This window comes from Myotis myotis, unplaced genomic scaffold (genome assembly GCF_014108235.1).
Source record: "Myotis myotis isolate mMyoMyo1 unplaced genomic scaffold, mMyoMyo1.p scaffold_m19_p_13, whole genome shotgun sequence".
Lineage (NCBI taxonomy): Eukaryota > Metazoa > Chordata > Mammalia > Chiroptera > Vespertilionidae > Myotis > Myotis myotis.
This window is the reverse complement of record NW_023416317.1, coordinates 17,357,172-17,378,537: the sequence shown is the minus strand read 5'-3', so window position 1 is coordinate 17,378,537 and position 21,366 is coordinate 17,357,172. Positions and strand designations below refer to the sequence as shown.

At 49.9% G+C, this 21,366-nt stretch overlaps 1 protein-coding gene across 1 annotated transcript in view; it reads left to right on the top strand.

Annotated features, from left to right (window-relative positions):
- The window catches only part of CACNA1D (calcium voltage-gated channel subunit alpha1 D), a 105,282-nt gene that overhangs the window by 23,140 nt on the left and 60,776 nt on the right, over positions 1–21,366 (top strand). Inside the window, 14 exon segments of the mRNA XM_036331883.1 lie at positions 2,667–2,787; positions 4,698–4,812; positions 5,303–5,372; positions 6,127–6,193; positions 6,890–7,040; positions 9,011–9,140; positions 12,193–12,252; positions 15,120–15,226; positions 15,854–15,941; positions 16,528–16,642; positions 16,645–16,700; positions 16,703–16,776; positions 18,465–18,611; positions 20,570–20,771. Coding sequence (XP_036187776.1) covers positions 2,667–2,787; positions 4,698–4,812; positions 5,303–5,372; positions 6,127–6,193; positions 6,890–7,040; positions 9,011–9,140; positions 12,193–12,252; positions 15,120–15,226; positions 15,854–15,941; positions 16,528–16,642; positions 16,645–16,700; positions 16,703–16,776; positions 18,465–18,611; positions 20,570–20,771 — 1,503 coding nt within the window.

Here is a 21,366-nt window from a genome sequence, read left to right as displayed (position 1 = left end):
GCAGCCTTCTGCCCCTTTTCTGTCCTCCCTCGTGTGATGTAATGGGGACACGCGGCCTCTGAGGGTGTCTGTGTGGCTGGGGCCCCTGTGAGCAACGCGGAGCCAGCCCTCCTGGCTCGAAGCCGAGTTGCTCTAAACTCCTCTTCATCTTCCTATGTTGTGAGCTGAAGCCCTTCCTTAGACAGAGCCTGGCCGATAAATTTAACTGTCCCGTCTGCCCTTGTGGCTTTACACATGCAAGTCCGGGAGCTCTGGGCCCTGCGGGAGAGGCCGTGGGGCCGGCGGGAGGGGCAGCGGGCATGCGGGCCTGGGGCTCTCCCAGTGCTCAGCTCTGTGACCCTGGAAAGTCACTGTCCTTTTCTGAAAAGGAGAGAGAGAGAGAGAGAGAGAGAGAGAGAGAGAGAGGCAGGCTAGAGAGGGATGATCTCTGATTCTTTCCCACTTGGCCACTGGAAGTGAGTGGGATTTCTGTCACTGCTACAGGCTGTGACAGAATTATACTTAATTTTTGAAAATTTTTTGAATTGTACTTAATTTGGGGCCACTGATGAGTCACTGGTTTTTCTGATTTCTTTCAGAGAAGCCTGTGTGGTGGTTGTTTTGTAATACATGCATGTGGCACAAAATTCAAACATTGCAAAAGGATATAAAGTAGCAATCAAGTCCCCTCCCTCCCTCCCACCTACCCACCCACAAGCCAGCCCCCTTCTAGGAGACAACCACTGTTAAATAGCTTCTTGTGTATTCTGTGAGATATATTTGCTCAGGTATAAGTCAGTTAACCTGCCTACCTGCCTCCAGGTGAACTCACACAGATGGTAGCTCATTCTACACCGTTTTCCATCTTGCTTTTTATCACTTACTGTCCTTAAGAACCTGCCTGATTGGCCCACAAAAGGGTGCCACCTCCTATTCCCTGCAGCGTAAATTCCTGGGTATGGGCGTGCATGATTCATGGAGCAGTCCCCCGCTGAGGAATATTTTATCGTCTCCAGTCTTGCCTCAGTGGGTGACCTTGAACGTACGCCCTGGGGCACATGAGTGAGAGCAGATCTGTAGGAGACAGTTCCCAGAGTCTGCTGGTTCAGAGGGTGTGTGTGCATGTGCAGCTTGGATGCTCTGGCCCAAGTATTCTCCTTGAGGGTGTGTTCGTTCATCCTCCAGGGATGGGGGTGGGGCTGCCCACTGGAGGTGCTCGGGCTTTAGATTGCACCTGTCTGATTGGTGAACATGGTATTATCAGGAGTGAACTTGAATGTCTTTTCATGTGACTAAGGCCCACTTATAATTCCTTTTCTGTGAGTTGCTTTATCCAATCCCATTTTCCTGTTTGGTGGTGACCATGACAGTTTTAATTTTTAAAGTATTTGGCCCAGATAGGTGATATGGGGGAGCTCTCTCTCTCTCTCTCTCTCTCTCTCTCTCTCTCTCTCTCTCTGTTTCTCTGTCTCTCTCTCTCTTTCTTTCTCCCTCACTGTCTCTTTTTCTTTTTGGAAGTTAGTGTATTTTTAAATTGCTGTTACTGTTCATCTGGTTCTATTTCATGATGAATTGAATTACCAAGTATCATCAGTAAAGATTATATTTGAAATTCAAGTAGTTATTAGTACCTACTCACGAGGTAGTTTGTAAATTTACGTAAGATACTTAGGGAATTCTCTGCTTATAAAAATTCATAGCTATAGTTTTCCATTTCCACACTTGGTTAACTATGTGGAATACTAGGCAGCAGTTAAAAAGACTGAAATGAGCCCTGGCCAGTGGCTCAGCTGGTTGGAGCATCATCCCGTGCACCAGAAAGGTTTCAGGTTTGATTCCTGGTCAGGGCACATACCTAGGTTTGTGGGTTCAGTCCCCCAGTTGGGGCATGTGTGGGAGGCAACCAATCAATGTTTCTCTCTCACATCAATATTTCTTTGTCTCTTTCCCTTCCTCTCTCTCTAAAATCAATGAAACCATATCCTTGGGTGAGGATTTAAAAAAATTTTTTAAGAATGAAATGAAGCTGTTAACACAGAGTGTCTCCAGAGTATACTGTTGAGGGGGGGCGGGGGGTAAGGCAGGTGGCAGAAAATTCATACAGTATATGATACCCTTTATGTCTAATAAATCAGAGAAGCCCCCAACGGCCCATTTCCTCTGAGTGTGCATATGAGTTTAAATCCACAATAAAGGCCCCGGAGAGAGACACCCCAATAGCATGCTCTCTGGGCTGGGGTGTCATCCCAGGGTACAAAGTGTTATATGTAATGTTATTTTCACTAGAACTCATCTATTGGTGTAATTAAAAATAATGGGTTTTTTTGCCCTAACCGGTTTGGCTCAGTGGATAGAGCGCCAGCCTGTGGACTGAAGGGTCCCAGGTTCGATTCCGGTCAGGGGCATGTACCTTGGTTGTGGGCACATCCTCAGTGGAGGGTGTGCAGGAGGCAGCTGATTGATGTTTCTAATCTCTATCCCTCTCCCTTCCTCTCTGTAAAAAATCAATAAAATATATTTTTTAAAAATAATAATGTTCTGTAAACTCTGCGGGATAGCAGGTGGGTTTGTTCAGTGCAGACCGGACTGTGAAAGGCAACATAAACCAGATGTAGGCAGCCACCACGGAGCTCTGGAGACACCTGGGAATTGTGGGTCCACCGGCTGATCAAGTTTTGGTTTCTTAGATTCTGACAGGCGAAGACTGGAATGCTGTGATGTATGACGGCATCATGGCGTACGGGGGCCCGTCATCTTCAGGGATGATCGTCTGCATCTACTTCATCATCCTCTTCATTTGTGGGAACTGTATCCTTTCGCTGACCAGGGTGTTGCTGTTGCCCCCTCTTGTTTGGTTTCTCCCTCTGACTCTCCCCATGGTGGCGTGGTGGCCGTTGTGATGGGGAGGTGAATGCCCTTACCCTGTTCTATCTGCCCTCCTTCACCGTTGCTGGGTCAGCAAAGGAGAGGCAGCGTCCCAGTGAGGCCCTGCAGGATGAGAGCAGGCTTGGAGGAGGGAGCCAGAGACAGTGCCTGGGCTGCAGCAGTGGTCACCCCTCAAGGTGTCGCATCTCTTGTGCAGGTCCCATGGGATAGCTCAGGGAAAGGCCAGGTGGTTCTCTGTGCCATCATCCTTGGGAGGCTGGGCACAGTTATATCTTCTTAAGACCCCTCATAACTGATGGGGACCCACCTTCAGTGGGCTGAACTAAGCTCCCGTAAATCTAACTTTACTTTGCTGACCTGTCCATCTTTGAAAGTCAAATATCCATTGACTGGTTGCTGTATCATGCTGTGTAACTTCTCCAACGTGTTTATTCCTTCTCCCTACCAAGAGGTACTCTCTAACCCCAGGCTTCTGGAAACTCAGGTCTCCCTTTACCTTGATTGGCACCTTCATGACCCCATCACCTTTGCTTGTGTCTCCTGTATCTTTCTGTCCTCCCTGCCCAGCACAAGACCTGGCTTGCAGAGCCCCTCAATAAATGCTTGGCGGAAGAGCTGTTGTACAAACATATGAATACCACCTCAGGCTCCCAGAGGCTCTGTGTAAAAAATAGGCTAGCATCTGGAAGACGGTTCGAAGTCTTAATATAATTCACTCACGTTCCTGCCCTCTTGAACGACTTGATTCGATTTGTCGAGCACGAAATCCCCTGGAAGCTGTCTTATCGTCGGTCCCTGTTAGGTGATGTTTGCATGTTCGGCACCCACCGGAGACCTCAGACTGCAAGGGCACGTGAGCAGTCCCGGCTCCCGCCTGTAGAGGGCTGTGCTCAGCCTGAGACGCTTAGTCAGGGGAGGGAGCCGCCTTCACTTCCTGCCCTCTCATCTGCTTCTCAAAAACAGACTTACCAGCTAGCAAATAAGAAACAGGCATCTTCTGATTTGGAAACCTTGTTCTGAATTCTTTTTTTAATTGTTTATGGAAACCACACTTACGTTATAGTAAAAGCCAAAAACCTTATAACTTGTTCAAATACCTAACTTTTTACTATTTGAAAAAATAAAATTCAACCACTGTAGTCAACGATTTAGCCACAGTGGGCCTATTCAAAAGAATAGTCCAGCACATCCAGCAGTGAGTCAGGCGTGTGGTGGTCAGGGGATGTGCAGTGAATGAATGAATGAATGAATGAGGTGTCTGTACACCCTGGAGGCCGTTTCCAATGAGAAAGGCTCAGACTGCCTTGTGCAATGGGATCCTCATTTGCATAATGTGTTGTCTTTGAAGGGGTCTATTTTGGAAAGCATGCCCAAAATATATATGTGCTATGGGTGTGCACATTTTAAATGAAACAAAACAAAATGCATAAAGCAAACTTGCAACATGAAAAGGACCCTCTGTGTTTGTGCTATAGATTGTCTTATGCAGTGTGTCTCATAGCTGTGGATACCTAGGTGTGTAGAGGCACACACGCGCATGCGCAAGCACACGTATGCACATGCATGAAAGGAAATGTTGACGTTTGTAGGTTTTCACGCAGTCTAGTGCATCTTAATTTTGCTTCTGTCCAGACTATCTTCTCCGCTTTTCTAGTTTTATAAAAGAAAACAACAACAAAAGCACACGGCTCTGGTCCTCTGGCTTTACAAGTGAACATGGCACTCAGGGACAGTGTCCCGTTACCAGCCTCCTGGAGTGCACAGGGGACGCGACGTTTCTATTGTTGACCGTGCATCAGAAAGGTGTTATACCCTTAAAATGTTCAAATTAGATATCCTACTGAATGTCTTCCTGGCCATCGCTGTAGACAATTTGGCTGATGCTGAAAGTTTGAATACTGCTCAGAAAGAGGAAGCTGAAGAAAAGGAAAGGAAAAAGATTGCCAGGTAAGCCTGTTTTCACCTAAGTTGCTGCTGGGGAGCCAGCTGCAGGTGAGGCCTGGCAGAGCCACACAGACTCCCACGTTGCTGCTCAGTGGTGATCGTGGATGGCCACGTGGGGCCGGCCCAAAAGGCTGGAATCTGGGGCAGAGCCCGGGCTCTTGGCTCGCCTTCCCTCAGAGCTGAGAGTGGGAGTCACATGTCCCCATGCCTAACGAATCGCTGCGGTTAATTTTGGCACCATAAAATAAATGATGCATTCAGTGCTGATTAGCTTTTGGATGAGAATTCTAATAAGATGACCCGTGAAATGAATCCAGTGCCCTGAGTGAGCAGGAAGCTCTGAGTGTGGGTTGTGCTGTGTTCTGGCTGGCAGGGTGGTTTTCAGTGAAATGCTGTCCTTCCCGGGCCACTGCTGATGCAGAGCCCTGGTGAGGGCTTTTATTCGCAGCAACATAGTCACTTGGTTTCTTGGGTTCTGTCCTCTCCTCTGTAGAAAAGAAAGCCTGGAAAATAAAAAGAACCACAAGCCAGAAGTCAATCAGATAGCCAACAGTGACAACAAGGTACATGATCTGAAACGCTTCCCCCCTTTCTGTTTCAAAATGATTCACCATAATTGTGCACTTTCCACCATGAGAGTGTTCTGTGTGATATTTCAGTGAGTTTGGCACACTCCTGTAGGGACTGGCCTCCGGGGGTTCTGAGTGAATTTAGGCACTTCACTGGTAATTAGCCAGTATTTTAGCAGAGAACCAGTGTGTTAGATGTTTGACTGGTCTAACCACTTATTTTGCTTTATTGGGCTTGTGCAATCAGACCTGACCTGTGAGTGTTTTCTCAGTGGCGATTGAAATCCAGGGCTGTGAATGGGTATCTGCCCGAGGAGACCGCAGGGCGAGGGCCTGTGTGCTCTGGCCTGTTCTGTGAAACCCTGTCCCACGGATGATAGCTCTGGGCTTTTCATGCACTTGGTTGTCTGTTCATTGAATCAGTAAATACTTTTTGTACAGTTACCATGTGTGAGAGACTGAGGACTGAGACTGAACAAGACCAACAAGTTCCCTAGCTGCATGGTGCTCACTGTCAGTATGTGATGCTGCTGGGCGCTGTGACCACAGCTGGGAGGGTGTCGCCTCATCTGCCCTCAGACCTCAGTCTCCACGGGGTCACTGCCTGGGCATCTGCTGCCCTTGCACACTCACGGCCGTCACACTCTGAAGGGACTTTTCTGCCCCATTCTGAGTGGCAGAGTTGAGTCCTCGCTATGGCATTTAAATCAGAATCTCCCCTCCTCCCAAGATCTCTCTGTCATCCTAGGTCATAATTGATGAGTACCAAGAAGAGGATGAGGACAAGGACCCCTACCCACCCTGCGATGTGCCAGGTATGGTGACCGGCTTGGCCACCACTCTATGATCAGCGGCTGCCTCTGCGGCTGCTAGCCCAGCTGGATGCACACTGGGCCGCCCAGGTCGCCTGGCTGCCGAGGCCATGAGTCCAGTCCCCTGCTTTTTCTTTGGGTCACAGGCAGCTTACATAACCCACATTCCAGGTGGTGGGAGAGAAAGTATAGGTGGATCAGGATAACCCCAGCCTTTGCTGGGAGTTCTCTCTAGGGACAACCAATAATTACAACTCATCTGACACTTTCCCATTTGACCGGTGCCTTTACTGGCTGATGTAGGAGGGACCGTGGTGGTAGAGGAGCCTGGAGGACTGATCATGTGTGACTTGAAGCCCCACAGTGTTTTGGGCCGAAGCTGAGCAAGGAGGTCACTGGGGACACAGCTGTGCTGGGGGATGGCCGTGGGAATCACATTGTTGCCGCCTCTTACCTGCGCTTAGATCTTCAACTGCTGGGCACCTCAGCCCCACAACTACACACCCTCACGTGCAGGCAAGCTGCTCAGTCCCTGCCTCACCCCCGACACACACACAGCCCATATTCTAAAGGGTTTTGATTCTTGTAAGCTGATAGATGTTGTTAAAGTTTAAGCTAAATTTCCATGTGACATCGAGAATGATTAGAACCCAAATTCAGCCTTTGTTTCATGCCTATAAAAAAGTGTCTCGTTTAAAGTAGGGGAAGAGGAAGAGGAGGAGGAGGAGGAGGATGAACCCGAGGTCCCAGCTGGCCCCCGTCCTCGCAGAATCTCGGAGCTGAACATGAAAGAGAAAATCGTCCCCATTCCGGAAGGGAGCGCTTTCTTCATTCTTAGCAAGACCAACCCGTAAGTACCCCGTCTCCAGTCACATCCCTGTGCCCTCCAGGTTGCATGATGGGGAGGGTGGCTGGGCACGGGGCGGCTCCTTTCTGGACCTGAACAAGGGAGCCCACCCCCCCAGGCTCCAACCCCTCCCCAGCCCCAGCCTTTGTCCTCTGCTCATCTCTTCCTAGCCTTGCTTTCCTGGATGTAGGGGCTCAGGGGTGTGGCCCGGGCTGGGAGGAGCCTAGTCCAGATTCTCCTCCCCTTCACCCCTGCGCTGGGCTCGGCAGTGGTGAAATAGCTGCCTCTCCTCAGAGCCCACGGCTCTGGCCTTTCCTGGGTGGTCACCTGTGACGTGTTCTCCATCCAAAGGACCCTTTCTTCACCCCTGGGTCTTCTGTTAGGATGCTTTGGGGGTGGGGATTTTGTCACCGACTTCTGCCCAGCATCTTCATCCTGAGATCTAGTCCGGCTGATCACTTTTCCCTGTTGATTTTTCTGGCAATAAATAATATTGCTCAATGATACCTTTTAGGTTGGGCTAGTTGGTTCAGCTCTATGACATCCTGCTTAACATGGCGTTGCTCATGTTAGCATGACAAGCTGCTCACCAGGAGCATGGCCCTTGCTCACAGGTACGGGAAGAGGAAGGTGCTTCTTTACTGGCTGGGTTCTGGGTTTTCCGTCATCTGGGACCGAGAGAAATGCCAGAGGGAATAGATGGCTCCTGGAGGTTCTAGAATCGCAAGAGCAGTTCCCGGCCGTCGGAGAAGAACTCTGTGGTTCTCAGGCCCCGGGAGACACAGGCGGGAAGCAAGGCCGGCTGTGGTCCTGAGAGACTTGCAGATTTGATGATAGCTTTTCCACTCATCACTGTTGAGAGTTTGGGCATCCCTGATGTTACTGACACCCATAGCCCACTGTCTACCTATATTGAAGGACGGATTGATTCCCTGCTCTTAGCCCTGGGCAGCCTTCCTCAGACTCAGTTGCTATCAGCTTGCACCGATGGTCCAGGGCACATTTCAGCCTTAACCAGCCCCAAAGGGAGGATCTGAAGCAAGGAGTCACTTTTCCTATAGAATTGACTCCAGTTTTGAAAGTGAAAAAAATCTTTCCAAAGGAAAACCTACATGTATTCTATAGGCAAAAAAAAAAAAAAAATCTTTAAATTCTAAAGTCAAGTGTTGGGGTGAAGGGTAGTCAAGTACTGACTAGCTCCCGGACGTCAGGGGCGGCAGGGAGCTCCGATGGCCACGGAGCCATTGTGGGGGTGAGGGCTGGACGGGGGCGCTCGGCACATGTTGCCCTCTGGGCTTCATGGGACTCTGATGCCCTACCGCAGGTACACTAAGATCCTCGTGAGATTCTTGCGTGCTGATGTAACTCTCACTTCCATTCTCAGGAGTGCTCATTATGGGTCAACTCCAAATAACAATAATAATAATAATAATAATAATAATAATAATAATAATAATGCTGCAGTCCTATGACCGAATCGCCACATAACAGGACATTCATCAAGCCTCCCTCACTGCAGCCTATGTTAGCACAGCCCCGCTGCAGTACGAGAAAGGGATCGCTCCTTCCATTTGTTGCAAGCTGCTGCGATGATGAGCTCCCACCTCAGTCTCCCTTCTCGGTCGGGAAAGTAAGCGCCAGGCTTCATGTTGTAGCAGGAAACGTCACCGTCAGCCCGGGATGGAAATCCTGAGACAGTTCTTTCACAGGCTTAAGCCTCAGTCTCTTCTCCTTCAGCAGGTGGCAGTCCCCACGTTGAAGGACTCTGGATGGTGTCCGTGAGCTCCCACACAGAGCCGCACCCAGGCCCGCAGGGTCTGCCGTGCAGGGGTTTCGAGGGGCGACGGTCAGGTGGTTCTGGTCTGCTGGGTGGGTGTGGGCGGCACAGCGACGGCCGCCCCTGCCTGACCCGGGCCAGCATGCGGGGCCGGGGTGCTGGCTGGGCGAGGTCCATGCGACGGCTCTCCCCACAGCATCCGCGTGGGCTGCCACAAGCTCATCAACCACCACGTCTTCACCAACCTCATCCTCGTCTTCATCATGCTGAGCAGCGCGTCCCTGGCCGCCGAGGACCCCATCCGCAGCCACTCCTTCAGGAACATTGTAAGCCACCGAGCGGGCGAGGACAGGCGGGTGGGTTCCTGGGTCGTCCCTGGCCTCTCCTGTCGCCCACGCAGAGCCCGGGAGGCCGAAGGGGCTAAAAGCTAGAGTAGGCATCACGGTCCCCTGCAGGCACTTCATGGTTCCCACTTGTAAGCACCAGCCAGGTTTTGTCTTATCAGGACAAAGCTTTCCTGAATCGTGTACTTTAAACTTCATTTTAAATCACTTGTAGTGTATTCGGGGAGCCCACTTCTCTTCCTCTACATTCCTGGCCGCCAATATTCTGGTCCCTCTTTTTTCCCACGGCCCAGTTCTCATCTGTGCTGTTTGGATGCTTCTGCCGAGTGGGAGACTCAGCAGGAGGGAAAGTAAAACTGAGACGAGGTGTGAGGCATGCCCAGGGCTTCCTGAGGGCTGGAGGGGAAGACTTCGGTCCCACAGGGATGGCCAGTCACGAAGCTACCTGGCTGGGTCACGGGGAGAAACACAAGTCAGGGAGGTGATGCAGTGTGGAGCTGAGTGGTTCTGTGAGAGGAAGGTGGGGCAGAGGCGGTTTTATGAAGAAAACTAGTGGAGGGTTAAGTTTTCTAGAACGGGTTTCATAGCGTAGGGGTGGCACCTTGCCCTGCGGATGCTGGACAGCACGGTGCCCAGACAGTTCTCGCCTAAGAAGTCCCAGCTTAGCAGGCAGCTGGTTCCGCCGAACAGTCCCAGCGTGAGACGGTTTGGAACCAGGACCTGCTGCCTCTCCGCCCTGATACTGCAGCGCAGTTTCAGATGGTAACTCAGAACCCTCCCAGGCGAGGGCGGCCGGCATGAGGCCATCAGGCGTCGCTGCCGTGCCTGCGTGGGACCTGTGTCTGCTCATGAGGTTTAGAGATTTGAGGATTAAAACCAGTCACCAGATCAGTGCCCCAGGATTTCGGTTGTGACCACCAACTCTCGTGCGGTCTTTCCATTTCCAGCCTCTCGGTTTGAAGCCTGGCAAACCCAGCCTATCAGACTGATAAACACACACTCTGACAGGAAGATAAAGAACTTTCCTCCAAGGCACGTGCTGGTGCTGATGTAACGATAACAGCCCCGAGCCTGTCTTAATCTCTACATGCAAATGGAACAAAGACCCGTGTCGTTGAGTTCCATGATAAACATGAGACCGAAGGGAAAAATACCATCACACGGCAGACTAGGTCCGGAGCTCGCCTGGAACACAGATTGACGGAGAATTAATTTACATCGGGGCCTCATAGTCTCATTTTTTATTGTAGTTACTTGCCCATTACTTGCCCATGAGTTTACTCCCCTGCTGCTTCCCCCAAGAATGCTGTTTTTAAATAGATGTACATCTGTGTGTGTGCATTGCTTTTTAAAGCACAGTTGTTGTTTTTTATAGTGGTAACATTTAACATGAGGTCTACCCTTTTAACAACATTTTGAGTGTACAGACGGTATTCGTAGTGATGGGCATTGTATGACAGGAGCTGTGTCCACTGGACAGCTCCCCACGTCCCCTCCCAGCCCCTGACCACCTCCATTCCACTTTCTGACTGTGCATTTGACGACTTTATCTCATGTAATTGCGATCCTACAGTACTTTTTGTTTTGCTTTTGAACTCCGCTGACTTATCAATGAAAAGGAGAAAGGAGGCCAAGTGGATCTGAGAGCGCTGACCCTCGGGCGTGGGCAGCATGCTTTTCTTGGCCGCCCAGGGGCTGTCAGCAGTAAAGTCCTGCTGTGACCGTGGAGGAAAGGAGGAGGAGGGGCAGAGGCCTGTAGAGGGTGACATGCTTTGCATGGCCTGGCCAGAAACACAGATACGCAAAGTTTATATATTCAAAAATGGATGCCCTTTGGATAATGAATGCTCTCTGAGAAGAGAATTTAACCTCGAGCTGAGGAGAGCTGGCTTTGGGGCAGAGGTCCTCACCTTATTGTAACAGAGAGCAAAGGCCTCCTTGGGGTGGACACTTCAGCAGCTGGGCCCGTGGCTCCCAGCTAGCGTTCTGCAGGCCTCGCTCCATGCTCCGTGATGCCAGGACTGGCTTCGTGGCCCGGGCAGGCAGCCCTGTGCCCTCCCCGGTAGCCTCATCTGTTAAAGGAAAGGAGTACCTGGCTTGTTACCAGACTCCTTCCCAATGCTGATCTGCTCAGTTCTTTCAACCTAAGACCACAGTTGTCACAACAGTAAGTAGCTGAGACGGCTGCTTCTCCTGGTGGTCTCCACTGTCTCCTGGTGGCTGAGGTCCCCGCGAGCAGTCTTCCTTCAGTGGCAGTCAGACCTCTTGCTGCAGCCCACCTGCCCCTCTCTCCTCCCCCACGGCTCTGAGAAAGGCAGAGACCCCAGAGGGGCAAGCCGGTTGGAGAATAGACGGTATTCTCAGGAATACTGACCAAGTAGCCTGGACTGATGATTCGTTAACCGGGTCACCTCTTCTTCGGGTGGGCCCAGTGAGGTTAAAAAGCAGTGTTGGGAGAGAGAGGGCTTGATGCAGAGTGAGTGAGGTGGTGAGTGAAACTTCCCTGAGGGCTTACCCAGCCCCACACATCGGGGTGCGGGGAGGGGGTGGGTACTTAACTCCCTGAGGAAATGGGCTGGCATTGGAGGGGACTCGAGGAAGCTTCCGGCCCCTTTTGATGCCTCTTGCATCATTATTTATATTTCCCCACCAATCTAAAGCTCAGCTGGATGGCAACATATTTCATTCAGCCAAGGATGCAGTTAGAAATTCAAGATGTGTGTGAGGCTCTAATTTATCTGGTGCCACGAGTAATGTGTCAACGTGGTGCTCCGATGAGAAAGGGTTATTAATAAAGCACGTTTAGAAACGAGTCTCTGTCTGAGACGTGAGACTGGGGAGGGTGGGCACGAGCGGCTGAGGAGGTAAGTAGTTCCAAGTGCTCTTGGCATTTGTGAGCATTTCTGCGCTTACCTCCAGAGAGACAGGCTTGTCCCGGGAGGGCCTCCGACTGCAGGTGGGATTCCACCCTTGGGCGTATGGCTGTGGGGCCTGTCCGGGTGCCTTTCTCTCATGTCGTTGTTATGCCTTTCAGATACTGGGTTACTTTGACTATGCTTTCACAGCCATCTTTACTGTTGAAATCCTGTTAAAGGTAATGGCGTTTTCATTGATCCTCACATATTCTAGTGCCGCTGTAGCAATAATAGTTTCACTTCTCTGCTTGCTTTCCAGATGCTAGGTTATGCAGACTATGTCTTCACAGCTACTTTTGCGTTTGAGATTGTTTTGAAGGTAACAGGTTCCGCAGGGTGTGTGTAAGGGGCCTGCTCCTGCGTGTGACACACCGCAAAGCAGCGTCAAGTGCTTTGGATTATTTTTGTGGTTTTTGTTTTTTGTTTTTCTGTCTGTGATCAAGCGTATACTTTTTATTTTTTTAATCAGAGGATTTTTTTTCCCCTGAAACTTCAGCCTGTTTTTGCTCTTTCCTTTTAATCCTTGATGCATGTAGGACTTCCTGTGGCTTCATGATAGTGATTGGAAATGATGCTTTGTTCTTTTTTTATATCCTCTGAACTGTGTCAACTGATCACAGACACATCACCATGTGTGAAGTTTCTCCCACCCTTCCCGGCATCAGAGTCGGAGGAAATGCATTTATCCCGTGAAGGGCATGGATCTCTTCTCGTGTTTTTGACTGAATTACGATCCAGTGGCCTAAAAATAGTAATAGCACTATTTTCTTGCAACAGGATTTGCAAGATAACTTGAATCTGTTTGTGTTAAGATATTTTCTATCTGTTTTAATGGATGGGCTTACATTTACACAGACAAAAGGAGCACCTTTTGGCCAGGGTGCCCTAAATGTACTGCCCATGCATGAGCTAACAGGTGCCATTGCTGCATGCGGTTCGTGTACTGAGAGTGAGAGCCGCCCGGGGAGCTCATTCCTGCGCACCCAGCGGCCTGGAGACCAACCGCAGAGAGCCCAGCACCCCCTGCCCCCGACTCGCGAAGTGGTGTGGGTCCTAGCAGTCCTGGATAACGTGGCTTGTGACAACTGTCAGAGCAAATCATCTCCCCGTGGGGCGATGAGCTGGGAAATGAGGAATTTTAACCACAGTTTTCTTTAAACCATTTTGAGGTTTTTTTTGTGGGTTCATCTCAGGGGGGGGAAATGTATTTTACGTTAGACTACTATGGAACTTGGGCTCTTTACAAAATCTTCTGTAAAATGAAACCTCAATTAGCATGGCTCAGGAATAGGGTATTTATTTTCTTTCTATTATTATTATTATTACTTGGCAATGAAAACAGTGCAACACCAACTAAACAACCAATCTCTGTGTAAACATTAGTTAAAAATCTAAACATTTTAGTTCATTTTCTTGCCTTGAAGCCAGTGAATTTGGTTGTCAGTTCTAAGTCAGACCCGTGCCCAGGTCCGTGAGCAGATTCTAATAGCGGTCTCCACGGTAAGGAGCACAGAGGCGGAAGGCAGTGGGTGGGCGTGGGGTGAAGGGCACTCACCCAACCTCTGCTTGATCCCAGCTGCTTTTAAAAAAAATTTCCCTTCTTTTCCTTAAACCAAATGGGGAAATGTTCTACTTAGTCTGTTAGCCTGGTTAATTGAGGTTTTATTTTATTTTCCACATGTCTTAGTTGTTAAATGAAGTAGTTACTTTCCGGCTTTGGGGCAAATGAAATACAGGTTTATTTAAAAGGAAAAAAATATATTGCTTTTCAATTTCTGTATATTTACCTCAGTCACACAAACCTTCCATGTCATTCATGATTTTGAAAGTATTTTAGAGAGCGGAAAATAAGCTAAAGCAAGGATTCAGAAAACGGAGATTTGCCAAGAAGCATCCGACGTATGAAATGGTGGTTCCTGGTGGCCTTGTGAAAATTTGGAAGGCTTTTTGGTTATTTGATTTAACACATGAAATTACCATTTTTGTAAGTCAGAAAAAGGTTGAGTGTTGCCAATTTCATATGGTCCAATTTTATTAGTTCCCAACTCTGTCTCTCCTCTCTGACACTTACCTGAGTCTTCCCCACTCTTTTACTTTTTTTAATTTATTTTTTGTATAAACACTGAATTCTTTGTGTTTTGCTGTTTCCATTCTGGGGAACTTCCTCACCCAACTCCTTCCCCATCACCAGTAAGAGCCTCACGGGAGCACCCACGGTGTGGGCTCCAGGTGCTTGAGGGCTGTGACTGGAGAGCAGTGGGATGACTTAGGTGAGACGTGGGTGACGCTTCCTAGCCACACCTCTCCACCTAGAGAACTGAGTGGGAAGAGCTGGGTACAGTGGATGTACCACTAAGGACCATTAGGAGCAGGAAGAGGCCTCCCTGGCAAAGTACTGGTTTCTGTGTAGACAGAGCCGGTGAGTACTGGGCCCCAGCACTTTTAAAAAAATATTTTTATTGATTTTAGAGAGCGAGAGAGAGAGAGAGGAACGTTGCTGAGAGAGAGAAACATCGATCAGCTGTCTCTTGCACAAGCCTGCAACCCAGGCATGTGCCCTGACCTGAAATTAAACCAGTGACCCCTTGGTTCATGAGTAGAAAGAAGTTCAGCCACTGAGCCACACCGGCCAGGCCCTAGCGCTTTGTCCAGCCTCTGGGTTGGAACAGTGTAGACTCTCCCAGGGACTCAGGGCCTGAAGCAGCTTTGTGTGGGGAAGCCAAGTTGTCTGGGCAGCAAGTATGGTCATGTGGACTCTCTCCTGAGACAGGCTCTCTGGACATGCCAGTGTTGTTCATGTTTGAAATTTGTTGTTGCTGTAATAAAGTCTAAGTTGTTCTCTTCTTTTAATATGTCCCCAAAGTGAGCTTCCCTTTTTCCATTTCTGAACAAATTATGCAGATGCTCAGCCCTGTTGGCTTACATTTCTGGCTTCATAGTGCACGCTTGTTAGTAAAGATAGACTGTCCTCCAGGGTTGTAAAGAGCCCAGGTTTCTCTTCCTCTGGGGAGGAAAACCAGTCAGCTCACCCAGATTCTGCCCGTAGATGACGACCTTTGGAGCGTTCCTCCACAAAGGGGCCTTCTGCCGGAACTACTTCAACTTGCTGGACATGCTGGTCGTCGGGGTGTCTCTGGTGTCCTTTGGGATCCAGTAAGTATTCCGGGGTGTGGGTGCGTACACACCAGGACTGCTGGGCAGGATGGTTTACATGAGGAATTTCAACATGATTCGTAAAGGCTGGGCATCATTTTAATAATCACACTTAGGTACCTGGCAAAGCTTAATGGGTACCTAGGTCAGAAAGCCCTGGGCAGTCCCTGCTTTCCTGTGTTTCTCTTGTCCTTTTCGTGCCCATTGCTAGCTTGGACTTATTGTTCTCTGTGATATCTGCTTTCAACGGAGAGTGAAAGAAGCCAAGTTCTAGTTCAAAGCATTTTATCCAGCTTCCTCCAGGGCTGGCCCCAGGACCTTGAGGGCATCCTCTTGCTTCCCCATCTGTATGGGAGGGACGTGGGCCAGGTGGCTTCTTGGAGCCCTTTCTACTTTGGGTAGTGAAGGTTCCCTTGATCTCCAGGACATATGACCCTTTTCCTTTACCCTCTAAAATTTTCACCTAGGAGGGGCCTGAGACAAGTCTCAGGGAGAGGTTAGCTCAGCTCCACACGGGACCCACCACGCTGTGCTGTGGTAGTAAAATGAGAGCCAAGTGTGACAGTCTCCGTGTTTCATCCAACTCTAATGCCCTCTGCCTTCTTTCCTCCCCGTTTCTCCCCTTAGATCCAGTGCCATCTCGGTGGTGAAGATTCTCAGGGTCTTAAGGGTCCTGAGGCCGCTCAGGGCCATCAACAGAGCAAAAGGACTTAAGGTTTGGGCCTCTCTCCTGCAGGCTGGGCTGGCTTCGGCGGGGTTAGCTCTATTTACTGACTTTGCTGGGCTCGCGCTGGGCTGAGACCTGATGGATTTTAAAGTGGGTTCACCTTTGAAAAGGGCATTTCTACCCAGTGGAGTGTCCTCTTTCAAACCTGATACCATTTTTAAGTGTTATGATTGCCTTTATTTTCATTTATTTAAAATATTTTCTTTAATTACTCAGCATTTATTACTTTTATATTATTAATGGTGTTTACTTTGGTCTTTAAATCTATTCTCATGCAGGTTGTACAAAAGAGGGTTTATGTTTTCCTAAGTTTTTTTATGGGGTGGGAAGTCCTGTGGGCCTATGTGCCAGGCAGTGCCGCCCCCCCGCCCCCCGCCCCCCGCCCCGTGGGAGGAAGCCAAGGTGGGACCCATTACAAGGTGCTCTTCCCAGGCAGCCATGATGCACTAGGGCTAACTCCCCACAGTTAACAGAGCCCCACAAAGTCAGGAAGTCATATGCAGATGCGCAGACACATAAACAGTCTTGGCTGGTATTAGTCTCCCCTTCATCCTCTCCCTGCTCTCTCCCCCAGCACGTCGTCCAGTGCGTCTTTGTGGCCATCCGGACAATCGGCAACATCATGATCGTCACCACCCTTCTGCAGTTCATGTTTGCCTGCATCGGGGTCCAGTTGTTCAAGGTACAGGACGTGCCTTGGGGCATGAGGCCCAGATGATCTCTTCAGGGGCAAGCTTGCCTTTGACTCTCTGTGTCTGTTTTGTACTCAGGGAAAGTTCTATCGCTGCACAGATGAAGCCAAAAGTAACCCTGAGGAATGCAGGTGAATGTCCCGCACACAGGAGTGGGAAATTGGGAAGGACAAATGGAAGACTTGCAGGATTCGCCTGTGCTGGCATTTCAAAAGGCGTGGGCTCCCTGAGGCCTGTGTGCTCAGCCCACAGCTGCAGCGATGGAGGGTTTCTGGGGTTTTTTTGTTTGTTCTTTTGGTTTGAGGTGAAATTCTCATCACATGAAGTTAGCCATTTTAAATCATACAATTCAGTGGCATTTAGCACAATCTCTTTGCGGTTTAAGCACCACCTCTATCTAGTTACAAAGCTTTTCATCACCTCAAAACAATGGAGAGATGGCCTTTGATGTTTGGTATAGACTCTACAAACTAGAGGGGAGGGGACTAAACCCTAAAATAACAATTGAAATGCCCCAGAAATCTCACCCTACAGCAAGCATGTCAAACTCAAAGGCTAACACAGGCCAAATAAATGAGGCATGCAGCCTGCGGGCCGTGAGTTTGACATACTTGCCCTACAGCCACATGGGTAATTTTTCCGCAAACCAGAACTCATAGCTCAACTCCCTGGAATTCAGGTGCTGGCTGCCATCTTCTGATAGGTTTCCTGCCACCCACATTTTGGCCATATTTCCATTCACAAGAACAGACAGAGGCGAGATAAGGTGGGAAATACTCGTGCCTCTTATCCCAAGCCATGCAAAAGAATGTGAAGGCAGACACGGAAACCATGACCTAAAGCAGCCGTGGGCAAACTACGGCCCGCGGGCCGCATTTGAAATGAATAAAACTAAAAAAAAAGACCGTACCCTTTTATGTAATGATGTTTACTCTGAATTTATATTAGTTCACACAAACACTCCATCCATGCTTTTGTTCCGGCCCTCCGGTCCAGTTTAAGAACCCATTGTGGCCCTCGAGTCAAAAAGTTTGCCCACCCCTGGCCTAAAGTCTAAGACTGTGCAGAAGTCCCTGTGTCCCCATCCTTTGATGATGTCCCCAAGGGAGGTCCAGCTGCCTCCACTGGTTTGGGGTTTCTTTTTAGCAGAAGGTGCAGTCAGAGAACACCAATGTAATGCGCTGGCTCTGCCCCTCCAGGGGCACCAGGCCTGTGGGCTGGGGGTGGAGGGCGCCCCTGAAATTGAGCAGCAACAGTGTGACGTCACCTTCCTTTCCCCCTCCAAGCCTCGCTTCCTCATCTGTAAAACAAAGACATTGACTCCTTCCAGAAATGAAATTCTATGAGAAATATCATGTGCCAGAAATTATAGAATCTTGGGGGGAAGTGGGGATATTGTTGGTATAAAGAAGGAATTCAATTAAAGCTAAAATGCAGATTAAGAGGATGCCTGGGCTGGTTTCCAGAGCTTATGGAATTCTCCAAGGCCGAAGCTTTTGGTTCTTCGGTGTACATGCTGAGCCCAGTGCGTATGAGAAATGCTTATTGTTTGGTAGTTTTCGTTCGTTATCCAGCATATGCCGGTGGCTGCCTAGTTGCTCTGGAGAATACTCATTAAGCTAGTAGTTACTCGACAGTTATGTGAACTGGAGAGGAGATTGAATACAGGGCAGGAGAAGGAGAAACGCAGGCGGTGCCACGCTCAGGTCAGTGGCCTGGCTGGCGGACCAAGCGTGTCGGTGCCTGCAGTGTGGGGATGGGGCAGCTGTGACCGATTTCTCGTCACGCCAAGACGACCCACATTTCTTTTCCTCTCTAGGGGGCTTTTCATCCTCTACAAGGACGGGGAGATTGATAACCCTGTGGTCCATGAGAGGCTCTGGCAAAATAGCGATTTCAATTTTGACAATGTCCTTTCTGCTATGATGGCGCTGTTCACGGTCTCCACGTTCGAGGGCTGGCCTGAGTAAGTACAGAGGGACGTCCGCAGGGAGGCGCCTCCGGCCTCAGGGCACTCCAGCCATCCTTCTCTCCTGAGTGAGTCCTGCTTTTCTCGGCAGTTTCAGGCTTTCCCTGTGATTTTTAAACTTTGGGCCACTTATCAATCACTTCTTGGCCCACAGGGCCCCTCTGTCTGATTAGACAAAGGATTAAGCTTTGTGGCCAGCCTTCAGGACTCTCAGATTTGGGGAACCAGGAGAGGAGGGCATAGCTCCTAGGCAGGGGCTCATCTCAGCTGGCTCCTGGGGAGCAGCTCTGGATGGAAATGGGGAGCCCTCAGAGGCATTTGTTTGTCATGCCAACTCCCATTGGTAGCCATGTCAGTAAAGCTAAATAGGGTCACTAAATAGGAACTTGATAATGTCCTAAGCCATTTATCCATCCATCCACCCATCCATCCATCCACCCATCCATCCATCCATCCATCCATCCATCCATCCATCCATCCACCCATCCACCCATCCATCCATCTCTCCATCCACCCATCTATCCGTCCACCCATGCATCCACTCACCCATCCATCCATCCCTAGTACTAATATGTGCCAGGTGTGGATGGCTGCCATTGTGCCATGTCTTTCACAGAGGCACTCACATGCTCATTCATCAAATGTGCTTTTGGTACCAGCTCCAGGTGACATGTTCTGCTAGGCACCGTGGGAAAAAACAGTTGTCTCGACATGGTTCCTCCCTTCAAAGCCCAAATTCAGTTAGTGTGTCAGGTGATCAAACCAGGCAGGAGGGTCTGGTGTGTCACAGGTGTGCAGAATAGGGTCCTGAAGAATGGCTAGGGTATTGATGGGCAGGTAAGAAAAGCAGGAAGAAGGAAGGAGGTGGAATACCAAAGGAGGGTCTCTTGTACCCTTGCTACTCTCTGTTCTCTGCTGCCCCACCCCACCTCTAGCTCCTGCCACCAGAGCATAGGTACCTAGATGGATTCCTGAATGTCAAGTTCCCAGGCCTAGAGGGACTGCAGAAGGTGGACAGGCTGGTCTTCTCAGGCTGGCAGACCCCCTCTGGATGCACGAGAGAGCCAGGGAGCTCTGCAGGAGAGCCTGCAGGGAAAGGACGGCTGGGCGGGGCTGCTCATTAGGGAACTGGTGCTGAGGAGAGAAGAGGCGTGGAGTAAGATCTTTTACTCTACGGAGGTTTTGAGTCTGAGGTTTCGAACATTGTGCTTTAGCAAATCATGGGGGTAGCTGAGGGGAAATGGACAAGCTTGGGACTTGGGGCTCAGAGGAACTGGGCTCAACTCTGGGTCTGCCCCTGAGGAGTGTGACCCTGGGCACTGAGCTCCCTCTCTCAGCTCCCATCCGATGGGGTGACAATGATGTCTGCCTTTGCAGATGGATGTGAAGGTGTGTAGCATAGCGCACCCAGGGGTGGGTGCCCTGGAAGTGGTGACTCTGCATCAGAATGGGGTTGAATTTAACTTGGGGCCTTATAGTAATGTCCCCTCTCCCTGTGGAGCTCTGCCTGGCTTGTATTTAATTCAGTGTGTGTTTCCGTTTGGGGAAGCTCTCTGAGTTCTTTGGAAATCCATGGTTGCTTGCTATTGTCTTTGTCAGTGTGCAGTTTTCAGTTCAGCCAGTGCCTAACATGAGACGTTCCTCCTCTTCTACCTGGGAATAGGAAGGACTGTGATTGAATACTTGTGAAATCTTTTGTTTCTCATTCCTCCAAGCATCAATCACAAATATATCCCAGCTGCCCCACCTAAGTGCTGGGCTGACTGGGCCTCACACTAACCAGGGTGCCTCAGAGACCCGCCTGTGTGTAGGGGCCTCGGGGAGGGGGCTCCCGTGCGGGGTCTGACCGTCGGTGCCATGGGGACATGCAGAAGAGGGACGCCCTGGGAAGGCAGTGGGGTGGGGCTCCCAGACTGGGTGGGGCTGTCGGCTCATTGGGTCCTTCTGCTCTCCAGGTTGCTGTACAAAGCCATCGACTCGAACGGAGAGAACGTGGGCCCGATCTACAACTACCGCGTAGAGATCTCCATCTTCTTCATCATCTACATCATCATCGTCGCTTTCTTCATGATGAACATCTTCGTGGGTTTCGTCATTGTCACGTTCCAGGAGCAGGGAGAAAAAGAGTATAAGAACTGTGAGCTGGACAAAAATCAGGTTAAAGTCACACACTGTTTGGGCTTCCATCCCTCGAGCAGGAGAGGGATTACTTCTCTGTGGATGGTATCACCATGCACAGCGGAAGGTGCTGCCTGTGTGTGTCCCTGGGCTTTGGGCCCTGCTCAGAGCACACCCATGGCCAGTCTGAGTCATTGCTGTTGAAAGTGAGGTTGTCAGATTCAGACTTGACTTTGTTATTGTGGGATCCACCCCTAGACCTGGGCCACCTCTGTGGTCGACCCACCGGTGACAGCTCTCAGTCTCATCTGGTGGTGTGTCCAGAGGCCGGAAGGCACCAGTGATGCTCCCAGAGCTCCTAACGACCGTCTTTTATCTCCTCAACCTCAGCACTGTTGGCATTTCAGGTCGAGAGTTATTGCTGTGCTTTGTAGCGTGTTTAGCAGCATCCCTGGCCTCTACTTGCTAGATTGCAGTAGCACGCCCCAACCCCTGTTTTTGGTGACAACCCCAAACATCTCCAGATGTTGTCAGATATCTCCTGGTTGGGAACCGTTGGTTAGGAGGAAGTGCGCTATCACACCACAGGAAGAGGCGCTAACTTTAAAGTTGGGACTAAGATCGCCCTGGCATC